The 19,590-nt window shown below is 46.5% G+C and overlaps 1 protein-coding gene and 2 non-coding genes across 4 annotated transcripts; all 3 read right to left on the minus strand.

The window, feature by feature from the left end:
- Nucleotides 1-11,934: 11,934 nt before the first annotated feature.
- HSPA8 (heat shock protein family A (Hsp70) member 8) lies at nucleotides 11,935-18,764 on the minus strand. Of its 2 annotated transcripts, none has more exons than XM_044439606.1 (9): nucleotides 18,684-18,764; nucleotides 16,520-16,729; nucleotides 15,847-16,052; nucleotides 15,595-15,747; nucleotides 14,942-15,497; nucleotides 14,465-14,667; nucleotides 13,647-13,845; nucleotides 12,909-13,141; nucleotides 11,935-12,296 (listed from the first exon to the last, which is right to left on the minus strand). In XM_044439606.1, exons 2-9 carry the CDS (start codon nucleotides 16,722-16,724, stop codon nucleotides 12,111-12,113), a joined length of 1,941 nt encoding a protein of 646 aa, XP_044295541.1. In that variant the 5' UTR covers nucleotides 16,725-16,729; nucleotides 18,684-18,764; the 3' UTR covers nucleotides 11,935-12,110. The 2 variants fall into 2 exon arrangements, with proteins under 2 accessions (XP_044295541.1, XP_044295540.1); XM_044439605.1 differs by lacking the exon at nucleotides 18,684-18,764 and adding an exon at nucleotides 17,048-17,125.
- Nucleotides 12,628-12,724, minus strand: LOC123028139. Its single transcript, XR_006415629.1, has one exon. It is a non-coding gene; the product is annotated as a small nucleolar RNA SNORD14 (small nucleolar RNA).
- LOC123028140 lies at nucleotides 13,966-14,062 on the minus strand. Its single transcript, XR_006415630.1, has one exon. It is a non-coding gene; the product is annotated as a small nucleolar RNA SNORD14 (small nucleolar RNA).
- Nucleotides 18,765-19,590: the final 826 nt, after the last annotated feature.

The raw sequence follows: 19,590 nt of genomic DNA on the forward strand, positions 1-19,590 counted from the left end.
GATAGATAGATAGATAGATAGATAGATAGATAGATAGATAGATGGCCTAGGTCTTGCTCTTTGATGCAAGTCACCCTGGAAGACTTTATGCGTATATACTAAGCGCCAATGTCGGAATTAATTAGGCGCTCCTAATAAAACAGATGCTGCTATTGTGAAAACAATGTAGCAAAAGTATTGGCTCAGGAGCTCAAGGTTCAAACAAGTCTAAGCAGAATATGAGACTAATTGAGTTCTTGTGGGTGATTTTTTACCCCTAAATGAACAAGAAAGAAAGGGATCAAAAGGGCCTCATCTGCTGTTTGCACACAAGCCAAATGTTTTCAGGCTTGGTAAATGAGTCATCTAATCCATGTGGATCTGCACTGGAGAGACTTTTCTGTCTTTTTCTTAAAAAAAAATGGTAAAGTCACATCAATGTCCAGAATTGTGACAATTGTTTCCTCTCAGTCCAGGTTGGCTGCCCCTGTACTCCTATTAAGCAACTCTTGTTTTTCCCGAGCAGTAGAACAACCCTGGTGAAAATGAGCAATAGTTACTCAGCTCCTTTCTCCCGTGTGTCTTCCCTAATCAAACATGTTTTTCAGGTTACTGAAGCATGTGGGCCGTTTTTGATCAGAGATGATAGAACAAAGCAAGCACACAAAAACACGGGATGTACAGGGGAGTGTACAGGGGAGCTTTCTGCAGAAAATACAGGTCCTGATGTAGAAGAATCTCTAACCCAAGCCTGCACAATTTAGGACAGGTGTAGGCACCTGACCCTGCAAGATATCCCCACGGATATTTTGATAACAAGGACAAAACCCTTCTTACGCTTTTGCCAACATGAGCCACAAGGAGAGCAAAGGAATCTTCCGGGCACATCCCTTTTGGCCCTTCCAAGGCCTCCTTTCCAGGGATGCTGGGAAGGATGGAGCTAAAGACCGCTTTGCCTGAAACTTGAAGGGGGTGAGAATAAGTCACAAGCAGAGCTAATATTGCTGGCACTCAGCCATAGCTCAGTTCAGAACACTGCTCTGTGTTAATTGCTGACAAGGTAGGTATTTCGTTTGTGCATCCACAATCCTGTGGCTTCATTAAATGGAAATGTGATAAGAAGAGAAGTTTGGAGGTGGGAGGGAAATGGGTTATCTTTGCTGCTGTGATTTCAGGTGGATGCAGGGTACTGTTCGTCCAGGGCCAGTCACAGCTTAGTTAACACTTGCAAGCATGAGCAAAATAAAGCCATTCCAGTCTTTTAAAAGCTTTTCTATTCTCCCCTCTTTCTTTCGTGCAACTCACTAAAAATATCCATTGCTGACAGATGCCAGCTATCAATAAGGAATTTAAAAACTCAGTATGAAAAGTGGTAAGTGTGGAGGTCTTGATCAACGTCTCAAATAGGATTTTACCCAGCAGGTACTGCCTAGTTTATAGTGGTAATTGTAAAGGGCATTTTACATGGGAATCAATTAAATGAAAATCTTTTAAACCCTTTTTAAAAGGGACTTTTTAAAGTTAACAGGTGATTTTAATTGGAACCAGGGGGAGAGGCATCGTTTTTCTTTCTTTCTCAAGCATTCAATATGGGGACAAAAATCAATACGTTTCCATCAGCAGCTGAACTCCCAGCGTTTTTGTAAGCCAAATGCTAAAACTTAACAAATACTTTGAAGTGTGCCTGCTTTATTTTTATTTTTGGTGACGTAAGAAATAAAATAATTGATGTGAGAATTGTAGATCACAGAAAGCTTCAACAACCAGTCTGAACAGTGAACAAATCTGAACAAAGGAAGGATGAAAGGAAAGAAAAGAGGAAGGCTACAATCACAAGCCCACTAATTTTCAAAATATTACCAGCTTTCCCAAAAGTAAATAGTATGCCTCTGGAAACAAATTTCCTTGGCGCTAAGCTATCCATAAAACCCAGCCTTCTGTCTGCTTCACTGGTTGCATTCAAATGGCTAACCTACTTCTTTCAGTCCCTGTTCAAATAGGCAGAGAGCTTCACACAGAAGCCAGTAGCCGTCCGAAGAAAAACGTTAAAATTCAGATTACTGCAATGCCTGCAGTAAGTGGGTGGAAAAGACACAGTTCCATATTAGCTCTAGTGTTGTTTGGAAGTCTGTATCCAGGAGATGCCAGATGAAGCAGAACGTGGAGGGAGTGGCTGAAGTTAAAGCCTTCGAGATCTTGCATCTTAGCGTTGGAAGGTCATCTAGAGCAACCTGTAGCTCAGTGCAGACTCTGACAGATGTGAGGGAAGGCTGGTGGGCTACAGGTCTTCAGAAGGAAAGTGGGGGGACGCTCAGGACAGTTCGGTCAGGTTTTACTAGGTATTGAGTTAATTTCATTGGAACCTGCCCCCGAAACTTGCTGGGAAGAGGAAACACACAGGAGATTCCCTGGTTTTTTAAACTCCAACACCCAGCTGCTCATGCCATGTGGCACTGAATGCAGCTAAGCAGTGACCTCCAGGTAGCAAAAGCCCTGAGAGAGTGTGTCTGCAACATTACAGGGGACTTCAGGGTCTTCCTTGTGAGCCCTGGCCACCGAGCTATGTGCTGGCCACTTGCGCTAGTTTCCAGTGACTGGCTCAGGGTGCACATGTAAGATTTAATTGCAATTTCTTTGCAGTCACCTAAGCACAATAATTCAGTCAGTGGTTTAAGCAAACTGCCCTGCCCTGACCATTTCTTCTTCTTTTTAAGCAGCACAGACTATGAGCCTGAGAATCTGGACTGCTGTGATCCTAGATCATGGAATAGCTGGGTTGGAAGGGGCCAAGAAGGCCATTGGGCCCAACCCCCTGCTGTTGCAGGATGCCAGTTAGACTATCCACTCAGATGACTGTCCGTCTGTCTGCTTCTTGAACGTCTCCAGTGTGGAAGAGACTTCAAGAGGTTGTGGTTGTGGAGGAGTCACAACCTCTCCTGGAAGCTGGTTCCACAGTTGCATTGCGCTGACCGTCAGGAAATTCTTCCTTGTGTCAAGCCTGCACCCAGTATACATGAGTTCAAGTTCATGGTTCCGTGTCCTGCAATCTGGGATGAGTGACAAGAGGTATTTTCCTTCTTCGAGGTGCCTGTAGAGCGCTACCATGTCACCTCATGCTCTTCTTTCAGCCTCTCATCATAAGACTTATTGTCCAGGCCCTGTATCATCTTTGTTGCCATCTTTGAGTTCCATGACGACTGCCAAATCCTAACCCCATAGTCAATCGTTCTCTTTTTAATGAAGAAGTTTCTAGTGCGCATGGCTGCTGAAAGCAGAGAAGAAAAACCGTTATAGATTCAGCAAAGGGCTTAAAAACTCCACATACCACAATGCTGGAGAAGTTCATGGAGGATAAGGCTTTTGGTGGATACTAGTCTTGATGGCTGGACTGTCTGTCTGTCCATCCTACCACCAGTGTCAGAGGCGATATGGCCAGATGCTAGGGAACATGGTTGGAAGGTGCTGTTTGCATTTAGGGTCTAATGTAGGTTTCCCATGCAAAGGTGGTTGGCTGGAACACCTCCCTGGATGAGATGGACTCTTGGTCCCAGGGCAGTGCAGAAATAAACAAATAAATAAGAACCAGGATTCAGATCTCTGGTCATAAGTCCATATTCTCTTCATTCCCACAGAGTGGGCAACTATGTAAATGCCTGTGACAGACACCCAGACTGAGTTCATGCAAAAGGAGAACCCATTCTCAAGGGTTGAGCATGGGTTGAATATGGGTTCCTACTGACCATGAACTAGTGTTGTGATCATACTGTGTGGACCCAGCCATGCTAATAAACCATGGCTTGTTAAACCACGGACTATCTACAGTTCAGAACCCAAGGGTTATTCTCATGGATTTGTTTGCATGACTTGGTCTAGACAACACCACGACCCGTGTTGTGAACTATAGATAGTCACGATCTATGTTGACAGGGCCAGGCAAAGATGATGACCTGCCCTTCCTGGGCTGAGTCCAGGTTGAGTGTGGCTTATTGTTGAACTACAGGTTGCTATTGGGTTGAGAACCCACACCAGTGGCAAGTGAAAGCTTATATGGCACAAGATGTCAAGATCACAACAGCACAAGGGTAGCCCCATCCCCACTACCCAGCATCTTAAAACTGCCGTACACACGGACTGAACCTAGGATCTTTCCCACACAAACCATGTGCTCGTCCAGTTGAGTTACTCTCAGACGCCCAGGAGGTACAAGTCTTGGGATTAATGCTCAAGCTTCAGACCAGGGACGTGTGCACAGCTGCCCTTCACCTTAATCATGCAGGTGGAGAAGCAGAGGCATAGACTTTTCCTGCTCCTGGTGCTCTTCTGCATCCAGGATGTTTGGGCTCCATATTCAGCAAAAGGCTGCATTTCCGTCCCTGGGATTGTGACATGCCTTCACTGCACAGCGAGTGATTAGGACTTTGTGCGTCAGAGTACAGCCCTATCAGAGCATAAGTGCTTGGCATTTTGTTTATTTATTTATTTATTTCCCTCCTCTTCTTTCCACGCCTTTGACAATCTAGACAAATAGGCTTTTAAATTAGGAAGTGATTTGGAATATAAGTGAGTGCATTTAAGCTGATAAGAGATGGAAAGATCCTAATGGCTGAAATATTTGTCGCCTCACAAATAAACGGAGTGTATCAGGAGCCCCTAATATAACTAATTTTGACCAACTCCTTGGCTGCTCTGCGATAGAAAATGAGGTCAGCGCGGGTTGAGGCAACAGAAAATGAGCATCTGTCGGAAGGCGGCAGAGAATACTGATAAAGGAGTCTATGGAACTGCATTACCTACCCAGGAAAAACGAGGAATCGGGTTGTTAAAATTAGGACTGCGCTTTTCCGAAGTGCCTGGGGTTTTTAAAAACATAAAGGTGAAACTGAATACATTGGCTTTCAAACACGGCTTGAATACAAATGCAGTCCTTGTCACTTCGATAGGATGGGCTGTGAGTTCTTATTCCATGCATCCAGATGTGGTGGGCAATGAAAGTTTTCTGAATTTACCCCTGGGGAAAATGAAGATTAGTTCAATCCAAGATGTAAATATATTATTAACATCATCTTGAACTATTAGGTCCCATTTGGTCACCTCTTGGCTTCTGAAGGGCTTCCTTTGAAGAAATAGCATGTTTTGTTTTGTTACCGGCTTGGGCCACCTCTGTTGCTTCAGAACAAAGCAAGTTTTTTCAGTATTTCAATATAGGTATTATTCTGGTTGCAGTTAGTGAAAAGTATGTGGACATTTCCTAAGACCTGATCATTCTTAAGGACAATGGATAAATTGGAGAAAACCAGTGGGTTGGTTCCAAAGTTAGGGTGTCTAGGCAGATGGGAAAAAAGCACTACAACCCTCAGCATTTCCCAGTCAGAAAATAGACTTCTGCTCAGTTTAAATAGGCATTGGATTTGTTAATTAATGTATTCATTCATTAAATTTACAATTCACCTTTTTGTGCAAGGAACTGAAAAGAGGTACCTAAACCTCCCCTCTGTCCACATACCAATCCTCTTAGGTTATGCTAAGAGTCACTGATTGCCCAAAGTCACCCAGCAAGCTTTGTGGATAATTGGGGTCTAAACCTGGATTTTCCAAGTCCCACTACTACTAACCAAAAACTATTTTATATTGGATTGCATCCATGCTCGTACTTAGAATAAGTGCACTGAAATCTATGGAACTTGAGTTGGTCCAAGTCCCACTGACGTCAATGAACCACCTGGAGCATGACTCAGTCTGGGACCTCTTTTATGACTGGCGTGTACCAACAGCAGGTAGGGATTCACAGGGATTTTCTCCTGAGCCTCCCTCCATGTAGCTATTTAGCATGTAAGAGGAAAGCACTTCGAAGCAAGCAATGCTGTGAGTCATAATGAAGCCGTTGCGTCAGGCAGCCTATTGAATACTAATTTAGCATGATTTCACTTTTGCTGCCAGAGGGATGGGAGAGGAAGTTGTGGCATCTTTCCCTCTGTCAGGTGATAGAACAACTTGGCTGGAATAGAGGGGTCAATGGCCACATGCGAAATTTGGGAGAATATCATAGGCATTCTCACAAAATGGCTGCCATGGCAGGAAGGCTTGGCCTACTCATAAAATGGCCACCATGATAGCTAGTCAAAAACATTCATTTTTCAGAAGATAAATTGGTGAGCTGAGAAGTAGTTTGCCCAAGAGATGAATTCAGAGTTCCAAATCTAAATAAAGATGGCACTAGTGGCAGAACTTAGTCTCCCAATTAAAAAAAAACTTAAGAAATAAAGTAAAAAGCAAGTTGGGCTTTGGCCTGGTGGGTTCCAATTGTGGGCACCTTGGTATCATGTTGGAGATCCTTCAGTGAGAGAGAAAATGATTGACTTGACTGAGTCCTAGCTGAATACAAACAATTGTTTTCCATCCGTTCTAGCCAGAAGTGTATGTTTCCAGAGCATGGGAACTCCCTTTTCTGCTTGGGTTGGCAGGAGCGTTTTGGGCTGATGGTCGCCATCACCAGAAATGCGGTGCTTCTACCGAGCAAACAGTGCACTAGCATGTGCCGGCCTCTTGCATTTGAACCCAATGAAGCCTGCTTTTTAACCTTTCAGGAGGCGGGGAGTTAGCACGTACTTTGCAAGCACCAGGGACTTTGCTAGAGCAAGATCCACCCCAAATTAATGACAAAACTCCCAACTTATTACACTCCCTCTGCAGAGCCATGGAAGGGTTCATATCTGATCACCATTAAGCAGCTTAATGAAATGATTATAAGTTGGGCTCCTGAGCCCTAAGTAATCGATTGCCCATGAGCTCCGAAGCAGCTGCTCACCCTGAGCACTGCCGTTTGCTCAGAGTTCCTCAGCAGGTAGGCCATCAGCCCGTAAATGCAATTGATGCTAAAGTTGCATTAAAACATTCCCATCGTGGGCAATCATAGATTAAAGACTGCCAAGGCACTGTAGTTTGCCAGTCAATATTCTTTATTTGCTGCATCAATCCACCCTCACTCAACACCCCCATCTCCCCTCCTGCTCACTATTAGTACAAGTCAATTTGCTGTCAATGGGCAGCCAAGTCAAAGACGTATTAATGCATGTGCACCATAGCTGTGTGCGTGGCATTATCGCTTCACTCGCTTTCAAATTATGCTCTAACGTCAGCTCCAGGTAGCTTGTGACTTGTTAGCGCAATGTGCGATTTGATGCTACTGGCCGCAAGATTTCGTGTCTAAAGATTTCACCAGAAATTTGATGACAGAAATAAACCGTTGCCTGTAGGGAAATCACTTTGAATAATAGAATTAGGTATTGTTGGGAAATCAATCAAGAATAAGCAGGGACAACGAAAGGAAGAACATGCATGTTTCTTACCCTTCCGAGTCCCCATTTGTCTGCTAATTAAAGGCCTTATTATTAATAAATCATAGTTAAGCAACCAAATGAGAAGTTGCTCTCTCAAGGGTAAGGAAAGGAATAGTACAATCAGTACAAACATCTCAATGCTAACAACCTGCCTTTGGTATTTTATGCAACAATGGAAGCCACTGAGCAATACTTGGTTTTGCATCTTTTCTGACAAGAGCCGTTTTCATTTTAGAATTATTTGGTTTACATTTGCTGCATGCTCTTTTTCTTGGCTGTCTGCAATTAGGGATGAAATCACCTTCTCCTTTCCAGTTACCCAAAGAATTTTGTTTTTAGAATGGGGAGCTGTCAACCTGTGCTAACCTCATTCGGGGAACTTTGATGCAGCATGAAGGGTGTTCGGAAAAAGAGAAAGCACACCTGTGATGATGCATGTTTGTTTGACATGGATTGGACCATTTCACAGAGCCCACATTGCTTTCGGGAGCTAGCAAAGTGGAGTCCATCTGGCTGGACGTACATTGCACTTCTTGGTTCCCGCACAGAGGTTTATCTGCTGTGCTCCCTTTCCCATCATGGTCCTCCTAGGAAGTGTTTGCAAATTCTTCTACCTCACCTGTTTTAATACCATGTAACACTGCATCTAAACCAGAGTTGTGGAGCCTCTTTCAGCTTCCACTCTGAAGAAGCGTTCGGGGGCCACATCCTGGTGATGGCTGAATCCAACATGCCAGCAGTACTGAATCTGACCCTCTGCAGATATGCCAGAAAGCTACTCCTCCTTCCTCTGACCTCCCCCTTTCCCCAACCACCAGGTGTTTGGTGATGTCCCAGCTACATAGTGAGATTCCTCTCTTAAGGCCATGTACCTGGCAGTAAGAGCTTAAAGCTAGAATAAGGTAGCATTTACGCAATGCAATCAAATAGCTGGAGTAAAATTGGGCTGGAAAAGGCTCCCTGATATAGAAATATAACTGGTAATAAATAAGTGGGGGGAGATAATAGCTAGCCTTCAAGCTAGCCACCTTCAAGGATTGTGCACCCCGCCCCCCGTTGATTCTGTAGCCTTGGAGCACGCTCGGTCCTCACTCAGTTGCTCTTGATGGCCTTCCATTTCTTCATTTCTCTTCTCTTAAAGGGTTCTTTATTTGCTTAAACTTCTGGAAACTTTGGGATTTCCCCCAAAGCCTCTTGATACTTCAGTGCACAGATGGTGCCACGTCGGCTACTTAAAGATCAGTGCCCAATGAAGAAGTTTTGTTATTGGTATATAGAGGATTGTCCATGAGAACCACTCCATCAGTAGATGTTCCAATTTAAGATGCTTTTTTCCCCGTAGCCCTTTTTGTTGGAGGCTGTTAGGCCTGTAATCTCAAATTAATTGCCATAATCCTAATATGGTGGGGTGAGGGAAAGCTATTTGATGGCTGCTCCAAAGTGGTTGCAAAACACAAAAGGAAAGAAGCCAGTCTCTGTCTGCAAATTGTTCAGAGTTTCATGAAGATTATTATGCAGCTAAAGGGGTCTAAATGGCCATGGATCAAACAGGAGGCTCGGTCCTCCAAGCACCCAGCCAGAATTATCCTCATGAAAGGGAGTGGACACTGTGGTGGCAAAGCGGATTGGAGAGTGGAGTTAAACTCTAGGAGATTTTCCAGCCAGATGTGATCGGATAGCTTCTCGACCCTCTGATGAACAAGGAATTAACTTCTTGGCCTCTTTAATCAGGCAGTAATTGCAGTCTGTGGTATAAAGCACAGGCTTTCTTGGCCTAGCAAGTAGGATGGGATATAATTAGCTGGTTCTGGTAGAGGACGGCTGTGTTTCACACACTGCTGATGGAGCACCTCTGCTATGCTCTGCAGTTGCTCCATCAGATCAACTTCCAACAGTATTACAGAATTTGTACATGCTCCCTCCAAGATTAGATGATGCCTTTGTCAAGTAACAGCCAATTAGACTTCTCCAGAAGATAGAAAGGAGAGGGGGCAAGAAATTGGCTTCTCCCACCATTCAAAAAATATTAACTGCTGACATCTGGTGGACAACGCAAGTATTTTGGTTTTACAGGCTTCTAGCTTGAACTAAGAGTGCATCTTCAGAGCCCACAGGATGGGTTATTCTTCTGGAGGTCCTCTCTGGCCATTCTTCACTGTACTTCTAGACTGATCATGTAATGAACTGAACCTATACACCAGATACTTCTTTGATTTGAAAGAAGCAGAGAGTGTTGGCTCATTTGTAAAAATCCAAGTACAGTCAAGAGATATCTTTTATTTGGACCAACCAAAATGTCATGAGGGAACAAGCTTGGATCCCCAGGACTGTTGGAGCTATGAATCTTAGGCAAAGGGCAGGACAGGGAGATTAAAAAGCTGCTTCCCTTGAAGTCCTTAAGCTTGCCCTTCAATTGAAAGTAGACTGTAGATCACCAAGTAGGATGCACTAAATGCTAGGATTCCAAGCTATCTCAAGGCTTCTGGAACAATTATGGCTGTTACCATCAGTAACCTTTAGCAAAACCCAGGAGTGTGCAGCAAGGTAGGGAACTGTGCAGTGACGTGGCAGTTTGGGTTGATTCTGCTAATTATATGGTACAAAATGGTAAAAACCTTTTAAAAGGATTTGAATATATCCAGGAGCAGGCCTTTAAGCCACAAATCCTTTTAATTGTCATTCTGATACTACAGTAGTATCCCTACTTGAAAGTGGTTTGTAATTCCATCAGTTCATGAGTTCTTAACTTCCTCATTGAGTTCTTAACTTCCTCATCAAGCATTCAAACCACATTGTCACACTTTCATTCTTTCTGCCCCTTCCCTGAAATAATTGAGACTTGTTCCAGATTAGCACCAACATGTTTTAGGAAAGTGTGTGCATTTTATTGTGAAGAAGCTGGAAAAGAAGTCCTTCCTCTGGGTAGTTTCATGTGCTGATTACAATTGATGCAAGATGCTTGATGAACCATGCTGCATCGTACAAGCGACCTATGTGTTTGTGTTCTAGAACCATGAGCCACAATGGTCATGTTCATTTCTGCGAGTTTTGTAGCCATGGGGATGAAGTTCATACTTCTTTTGGGAGGCTACCTGCTTTTGTATTATATTGCCTGAAGGAGAATAGGAAAAGTTGAAAGTCTTGAAGTGCAAATGGAATTTACATATGCTTGCCTTCTTGCAAGATGTGAATTCTGCTGCCTTACAGTGGAACTTGTGTACTTGTGTGGTGTGACCCCTAGAGGAATGACAGCTGATGGCTAAGCAGTCATCTTTGATCTCTTAGCAAGTAGTCCGGAGGCCAGCATTAAGCTTAAGCTCTGTGGTTATGGGGACCTGCAGCACCCAGCAAGACTAGGACAAGAAATAGTTCTGCATTCATGCCTTGCACCTTCCATGCTAGGGCAATGCAGAGAAGCCCGTGGAAATAGCTGTTCCTCATGCAGGATCACAAGTAACCTCCTCTACAAGGCAGCACATTCAGGCATTCCAAGTCTTATCGGAAAGGGGCTGAGAAGGAATAGTCAGCCTGAATGCATCAGGAAATTCATGTTGGAATTTCATGTTTATCACCCAAGTTTGCCAGGATTTGTCAGAAATGTTCTGCTCACAACCATCCCACCTGCTTTATCATACTGGCAACTTTTCACCCAAAAGGATGGTCCCAGATCATCCAGTATATTGAAATAAACCTGCTATTAGAACCATCTCTCTCCCTTTCTTAACCTTTCTGAACTAGGTGGCAGGAGTTGGCTTCTAATAATTCCTTTTTTCAGGGGGTGGAGCTGTCTTGCCCTCCTTCCAGCTGACACCCACAATTATTACATTCCAGGCTGGGTAATACAAAGTTCTGAGTGGGCCTTTCTCTTTCAAAGCAGTGAGCACTTGGTCTTGTCAAAATGCCTATTTGAGGTTTTTGCTTAATGGTAGTGAGAATCTGCCTGGCCCAAGTAACCCCACGTGTACGCCAGCCCTTCACCACCTCCATGCTGCTCAGGCTTGTGCCACCTACTTGTGTCATACTTGCAATTCTTGCCCAGCCTGTTGAAGAGCAAACCTTGCAAATCACATCAAAACATGCTCAGCAAGGCAATGCTATTTCACTATTAGGAACAAGTCAGAAGAGGCCTCCCAGGCCGTCTATTGACTCTCTGCCTCCAGCTAGCTCCTAATACCCTCACCAATGAGGCTTCAGCCACCTCCTCCATACCCTTTGTCAGGAAGTACTTACTTCCTGGCATCTAAATGGAACCTTTGTTCCCCGAGCTTTACTCCACTGGAGTCCTCTGCAGGGGAGAACAGGTCTCCACCCACCTTCGTGTGACACCCTCAACTACCTATGTCACCAACAGATCCCCTCAGAGTCTCCTTCTCCAGGCTGAAAAGATCCAGTTCCCTCAGCCTCGCCTCGAATGGCTTTCCCTGCAATCCGGCCACCATCCCTGTGGCCCTACGCTGCACCCTGTTAGTTGGATGCTGGCATAAACACCCCACCAATGCTAGTTGGCAGCAAGTGGCTACCTATTTGTCAACCTACCTCAGTGCAAAGTACAGGTAAGCTTGAGCAGCGGGATGCACAAGACCTCACACTCCGCCCAATAGGAAATCACAAGACACTGTGCCAATTAAATAAGTCTGTTTATTGGGACTCAAGTTGCATGTCTATGCTTACAGTACTGGTAAAGTGCAGTGTTTGCTTTGCCCTCCTGTGCACATCTATCAAGAATGCCCTTAGAATTCAATGGAGTCCTTCAAGTTTTGAGGGTGGTCCACGGAATGCTGCCACTTAAGAACTTTAATCGACTTCCTCGATGGTTGGTCCAGAAGATGCTCCTCCAGATGGGGGAGCTCCGCCGCCAGGGAATCCGCCGGGCATGCCTCCGGGCATCCCACCTGCACTCTGGTACAGCTTGGTTATGATCGGATTGCAGACCTTCTCCAGCTCCTTTTGCTGGTGCTCAAATTCTTCCTTCTCAGCGGTCTAAAATGCAGGAAAGGGACACAATTACAAGATGCATACAGGGCACAACGGGAAACAGGCTTTGTAGATCAACCCCAATGCCACTGGACAGTTAATGCAAGATCAAAGCACATCCAGAAGAATTAATCTTAAAAAACCCTTCTAAGAGAACCAGCTAAGAAATACTCAAGGATAGCAAATAAGCAAGTTTTTAAAAACAGTTTAAGAGCAAGTTCTACATCTCCTTTGCTCCACACCTGCATTATGGCTGTATGTTTCGTATTGGCAGGTAATACCTGCCACTTCAGGTGTGACAGACCCCTATTTCGAATAAATTCATACCACAGAATGGTCGCTCAGACATCCAAGGAAGGTACTTTAGCCAACACAGGTCTTTCAACCTCTGGTGGAAACTACGAATGGCTTTGGAATCACTTTCATCATTGCAACCACAAGTTACTAAGCAAACCCGTTTCAGGTATCTTCGCCCCAAGAACAGGACTCCCAGCTGTTCAGTGCAGAAAGCGTAAAGGCATGGTGCGTGTTGCCCTTTTCTCTTGCTGCCAGCTAACAATACTCGAAGATTCTAGGTGTGCCAGGCTATTCCGTGCCTCACCAGCATGCATTACAAACCTGATTTTTATCCAGCCAGTTGATGATCTCATTGCATTTGTCCAAGATCTTCTGCTTATCATCATCGCTGATCTTGCCTTGGAGCTTCTCATCCTCCACAGTAGCCTTCATATTGAAAGCGTACGATTCCAAGGAGTTCTTTGACGACACTTTGTCACGCTGCTTTTCATCTTCAGCCTTGTATTTCTCTGCTTCCTGGACCATGCGCTCAATATCTTCCTTACTGAGGCGACCTTTCAAGAGACAAGTTTGTGTGCTTAGCATTGTGCTTGGGCCATTTAAGGGCCAAATATCACCATGTAGGTAAAACTATTTTTTCTGTACCTAGCAGAATGCTTTCCTAGCCAGGTACCAGGAATTAAGAACATCAGACCAAGGGTCCATCTTTCCAGCTTTGTTTACACAATAAGCAGACCGGGACATGCTGCCCGATACTGGAAATAACATACTGCCACCATGGCCTTCTCCATGAACTGAACCTTCTGCCTGTGCTCTTGCTAGGCCCTCTGCCATAACTTGAACTTGTGAGTGTGCACTGGCACCCAAGGCAACCCACTCTGAAAAATGAATAGTGGGGAGAACAAAGCTAGACCTGCACAAGACCCAACTTGTTGGAATCCATGTGGGCATGTTAAAGTATCCCAAGCTGTATGAGATGAGCCAAAGCCAGAAGCAGAGCAATCTGCCTTCATTCTGGAGCATCCTGAAACTGGCACACTTCCCAACCTGGGGACTTACCTTTGTCATTGGTGATTGTGATCTTGTTTTCCTTGCCAGTGCTCTTATCCACAGCAGACACATTAAGGATACCATTGGCATCAATGTCAAATGTGACTTCAATTTGAGGTACACCCCTGGGAGCTGGAGGGATGCCAGTTAATTCAAACTTGCCCAGCAAGTTATTGTCTTTTGTCATTGCTCTCTCCCCCTCGTAAACCTGAGAAGACAAGAGGGGGGAAAAGTGGCATTTAGTCAGCTCTTGGAAGGTGTATTTGCTCCAGCCCAAGTTTACCGCAGTCATCTGAACAAAAAATCAGATAATGTATGAGTCAGCTGGTCGCTCAGACATCCAAGGAAGGTACTTTAGCCAACACAGGTCTTTCAACCTCTGGTGGAAACTACGAATGGCTTTGGAATCACTTTCATCATTGCAACCAAGCACCTACCTGCCCAGTACAGTGGGCGCAGCACAACTAACTGCAAAACAGCAGCCTTGCCCCTTCCCCGGCATTTCATTCCTCATTTTTGAGAGGCATGGAATGGAGTTCTATGCAACTTGGCTGGAAGGGCTCAGCCAGGAATAGCACTTATCAGTGAGTCCTCCCTGCAGAGAAAGGGGTCAGATGCCAAGCCATGTCCCACTTCACTGGGCGGACTGGGCCACAGGCTCTGTAACCACACTTTCTGTAAACCTAAATGCATTGTAAATCGCGTCAAGCTAAACAGGAGGCTGTTCACGATTTTGCAGCATGCTTCTCAGTGAAAATCGTGACTGCAACTAGGCATTTTAAAGAATCAGTGTTTTACTCAAGCTGTGTGAAGCATATTCTCCATACCTGAATCAGCACACCGGGCTGGTTATCGGAGTATGTGGTGAACGTCTGGGTTTGTTTGGTGGGGATTGTGGTGTTGCGCTTGATCAGGACGGTCATGACCCCACCAGCCGTCTCAATGCCCAGGGACAGGGGAGTGACATCCAGCAGCAACAGGTCTTGAACGTTTTCAGATTTGTCCCCAGAGAGGATAGCGGCCTGAACAGCTAGAAGAAAGGAAAAGGGATGCTTAAACACAGTAGGCGAGACTATCCTTGGCTTTCCTCTACAAAGATCTGGACCATCCTTGGTGAGCTTCTGGTGCAAACTATGAACAGGTTTGGACCAGGAGTCATCCGTCTACTCAATTTTGCTTACTTGTACTTACTTTGGACTCCTAGATTTCCTAAATACATGCTTAAATCTCAAGGACAGAATTTTACTTTTTTGTAAGCTCTAGGATTAGTCAGTCCAGTTCCATTAGTTTAATTTTCTCATTACCTGCACCGTAGGCTACAGCTTCATCAGGGTTGATGCTCTTGTTGAGTTCCTTGCCATTGAAGAAATCCTGAAGGAGTTTTTGGATCTTGGGGATTCGGGTGGACCCGCCAACCAATACGATGTCGTGCACCTGAGATTTGTCGAGCTTGGCATCCCGCAGGGCTTTCTCCACGGGATCCAGAGTGCCACGAAACAAGTCGGCATTCAGCTCCTCAAAGCGAGCTCTGGTAATTGAGGTGTAAAAGTCAATGCCCTCATACAGGGAATCAATTTCAATACTGGCCTGAGTGCTCGAAGAGAGGGTGCGCTTGGCGCGCTCGCAGGCAGTGCGGAGGCGGCGGACAGCCCGCTTGTTTTCACTGATGTCCTTCTTGTGCTTGCGCTTGAATTCAGCAATGAAATGGTTGACCATCCGGTTGTCGAAATCTTCACCACCCAGGTGGGTGTCACCTGCAGTGGATTTTACTTCAAAGATGCCATCTTCGATAGTGAGAATAGAGACGTCGAAAGTGCCGCCACCAAGGTCAAAGATCAACACATTCCTCTCAGCACCAACCTAAGGCGAAAGAAAACACATTTAAGTTGAAGTTAAGGGGAGTCAGGCACTGCTATTGACGTTCTCCTGCTGATCTTGCTGTGTGTGAAGCACTCACTTTTTTGTCCAAGCCATAAGCAATAGCAGCTGCAGTTGGCTCATTGATGATTCGAAGCACATTGAGGCCTGCGATGGTTCCAGCGTCTTTTGTAGCCTGGCGCTGGGAGTCATTGAAGTAGGCTGGGACCGTAACCACAGCATTTGTAACAGTCTAAAAGGAGGGGAGAAAAAGCGACATTTGTAACAACCTAAAAATGGATGTACAGCCCATGAACTTTAGTGCTCATCTGGAGTATGATTAACATCTTACCTTTCCTAGGTATGCTTCAGCGATCTCCTTCATTTTGGTTAGCACCATTGAGGATATTTCCTCCGGATAAAAACTCTTTGTTTCTCCTTTGTACTCCACCTGAACTTTTGGTCTGCCAGCATCATTCACTACAGTGAAAGGCCAGTGTTTCATATCAGACTGGACTACAGCATCATCGAACCTGCGACCAATCAGACGCTTTGCATCTGTGGAGAGATTACAATAGAAAAATAAGCAATATTCAACAGGTAACTTCCTGCATTTTAAAAATGTATACTACAGTATTTCAATGCAAATAACTGATGGCAGCTTGCAGCATGTACAATTCAGTAGAAAGTTATTTGATCAGGGCAGTACAATAACTAAGATGCATTCTGTGAGCATGAATTTAGGGCTTTTTTTTCAGTTTTCTAGCATGCCTGCGACTTCTGCTACAGGGCCTGTAGTAAGCTGGAGAGTGATCATTGCAGGAAGTGATTACTTGCCACTTTCAAGCCTCTAGTTTCTGAAGTACTGAACATGCAGCTTCTAATACTTTGGAACCATTCCATCAAGTTTAAGGCTCTTAGGATGAACTGAAGACAGGTCACTTAAGGCTAACAGGACTGAGCCCTCAAGTGGTCACTCCTGAATTCCCACTGTTCTGCAAGATTGGAGCCCTGCACATTCTTACCGAAGACCGTGTTCGTGGGGTTCATCGCCACTTGGTTCTTTGCGGCATCACCAATAAGCCTCTCCGTGTCAGTGAATGCAACATAGCTTGGCGTGGTCCTATTACCCTGATCATTGGCAATGATTTCCACCTTGCCATGTTGAAAGACACCCACGCAGGAATAGGTGGTGCCAAGATCAATCCCAACAGATGGTCCCTTAGACATTGTTCCTGGAAACACACAACATATTGCAATTTAAGCCACTTTGCACAAATGCACCAGAAGCGCTGTTTTCACACATAATACTTAAAGCATGAATTCAGAACAGTTCTGTAAAAGCCGGTGTGCCTTCCCCCTCCATGTTCCTTTCTGAATGCTTTACTTCAGATTGTCAGCTCCTGGGTACCAGCTAAGCCGCCATACGGATAAGCTGCTCCAGGAAATTTTTTGGGCAAGAGACAGCTAAAAAAATCCCCCTTCAATAAACACGTTATTGATGTGCAAAACTCCAGCTTTAGAACTGAACTTTTGTGTATCAGCATCCTGACCTGAGCCACGCAAAGCCAATGCTGGGCTAGGGGGAAAAAGGTAGTACAGAGCAGTAGACACGGACAGGACTGACAGGCCGTAATGAGTCCAAGTAACTTTCAGGCTTGGCTCTGGCTTCCCCATCATGTGCGTTTGAAGAGCAGAAAACACCACCTGCAGCCCCCCAGTCCGACAGAGGCCTGCGCCATCAGCCTCCTCACAGCCCATGCCTAATCCGAGCAGAGGCCGCCGCCGCCTTCCCAGGGTCCGACCGACCTTGAGCAGCGCCCACGTGGCCGGGCCGGAAGGACCGAGCCGAGGCCACGTGGGGACACGGGGAGGGGCGCGATCGCCACCGCAGAGCATCCTGGGAGTGCTTTGTGGAGGAGGGGGAGGAGCCTCGGCCACCGGCCACGTGCGGAGCTGCCTCCCGGAACCGGCAGAGCGCGCTGCTGAGCACGTGGGGAGGGGAGGAAGAATGAATGGGAGACGGCAAGCGAGCCGTTAGGTAAGCCTCTCGCAAGACTCTCCGGAGATCGAGGCAGCCGCAGATCCCCCCTCCGCAATGGCTCCCGGGCTTCAACGGGAGAGGCATCCCGGATGCTTGCGTGTAGCGCGAGAGCTCCATCGGGGATGCCGGGTTCTGCGCAGCCAGTATCCCAGCTTGCCGCAGCTTCCTGCCAGCTCCCCCTTGCTTTCTCCTTCCATTCAAGGTCATCGGGGGGCAGCGTCCCCTCACCGCTCTCTTTGGGCTCCCCATGTCCTTCCGCCCCCCCATCGGCTCGGGAACCTCCTCCCACAGCCTTTCAGCTGAGAAGCCCCCTCCCACCGTATGCAAGCGCATCTCTTCCTCCAGACTGCAGTAACAGCGACCCTCCGCATTTTCCTAAGCCAAGCCTCCTCCTCATCGGATCCCCCCCTTCCACCGATATAACGATAGCATGCGATCATGCCTATTCTCAAGCAAGCCCTACAGCCCGTAGGTGGGTCCTCGACTGCAGGCTCTGTGGAACTTTCACCCCTCCTCCCCCACGATATTTCGGGAATGGGGGGAAACGGGGTAAAACCCTTTTAGACCCGCCTATTACAACGAGGACTGGCTACGTAGTTCAAAAGACAAAACTAGTCGTCTAATTAGATTTAGCCTAGATTTTCTCCTGTACGTAAAGCATCGTCGGGATCTCTTGCCTTTCCCATCCCCCCTCTGATGTTTGATACAATTCGTCACCATTCCTGAACGCAGGGGTAGTCCAGAATAATTTAGAAAAGGCTGCTCCAGGTCTAGGATTTCTTAAGGTTTTGCCTACCACGCCGCTTTCCAAACCTGTTAATATCCTTTCCTTCAAATACAAAGGAAGAGAATCCAAGCACATGCTTTAGATCTAAACTGGTTAGATCTAAACTAGATGCTGAAGGGAGAAAAGGGAAATTAAGAGAGCTAGAGGAAACGTTTTACGGGGAGCAAAACAGGAAAAAGCCCCAGAAATGCAGCATCAGCATCCTAAGTAGCTAACTTGGAAGCAAATCTCAGCAATAAAAAGGGATTTACCCGTAGCAAAGAGATCTCTGTCTAAAGCACAGAAGGAAGAAAACCCAGCTGATGAACAGATCTAGCAAAGATCATGTTTACAAAACCCAGATCTTTAAAGCGATTACCTGCTTCCGCCGGAGACGCGCAAAAGACGAGGAAAGAGAGCAGAAACTGCAAATACTGCTAGAGAAAAAGCGACTTCCTAACCTGATCAGTGAGTTTAAATACGGCTGGAGAACCTTCCAGAACGGCTACGCCTCTTTCCGGCCGACCGGCGAATCGCGTCTGTCCCGCTCTTCTCCTCCACCCAATCGTCTCAGAGATCAGGTGCGCCTTGTGTGACGTAACAAAGACAAGGGAAAGGGGCGGGCGAGAGTGAGTCACCGGGAGCCGGCCGGCTTCTCTTTCTCCCCTGTCTTCTTCCTCTTCTTTTTTCTAGAACTTTCATCCCTCCCGGCGCCGGAGCCAGCGTGGGAGGGGGAGCCGTCCGACGCCCGTGATGTGGCTCGGCGCCAATGAGATGTCTCCCCTTCCTGGCCTCATTTGCATAAGCCTCCGGGAATAGAGGACGGGGATCCTGGTTCTGTGGTGGAGCCAATCACGCCACAGGATTGGGGTCTATTTGCATAATACACGTCGGGAGGGGGGCTGGGAAGGGAGCGCCTGGAGAAAGCGGAGGAAGAGCGAAAGAATGCAGGGGGGGAAGTGGAGGAGAAGGAATATGAGAGATACTGGCCAATCACGAGGCCGCTAGGCCTCGTGGCGTGCGAACTGACCAATGGAGTGGCTGGTTCGCCGCTAGAGCGGGAAGAGCGGGCGAGCGAAGGAAGAAGAAGCGCGCCATAAAATGGCGGCCTGGGGCGCTCGGTTGCCGCAGGGCGCTGGCTGAGGGCCAAGGTGGGGGTCTCGTTGAGGACACGCTGTTCAGGAGGCGGTGGGGAGCGGGCAGGGCTTCGCCTACCCGGGGCAGCCTTCTAGGAGGGAGCCGATTCGGCTCCCGGCCCACCGCGTGCGATGCCGTGGCCGCGAAAG

The sequence above is a fragment of the Varanus komodoensis genome, unplaced genomic scaffold (assembly GCF_004798865.1).
Source record: "Varanus komodoensis strain SLA01 unplaced genomic scaffold, ASM479886v1 scaffold35, whole genome shotgun sequence".
Lineage (NCBI taxonomy): Eukaryota > Metazoa > Chordata > Lepidosauria > Squamata > Varanidae > Varanus > Varanus komodoensis.

Excerpts from the sequence above, each read along its gene's own strand:
- HSPA8 (XM_044439606.1), bottom strand. The coding sequence starts at position 16,724 with ATGTCTAAGGGACCATCTGTTGGGATTGATCTTGGCACCACCTATTCC. Across the intron at positions 16,053-16,519 it reads CCCCACGAACACGGTCTTCG|ATGCAAAGCGTCTGATTGGT; the intron begins GTAAGAATGTGC and ends ATCTCTCCACAG. Across the intron at positions 13,142-13,646 it reads CACAATCACCAATGACAAAG|GTCGCCTCAGTAAGGAAGAT; the intron begins GTAAGTCCCCAG and ends GTCTCTTGAAAG.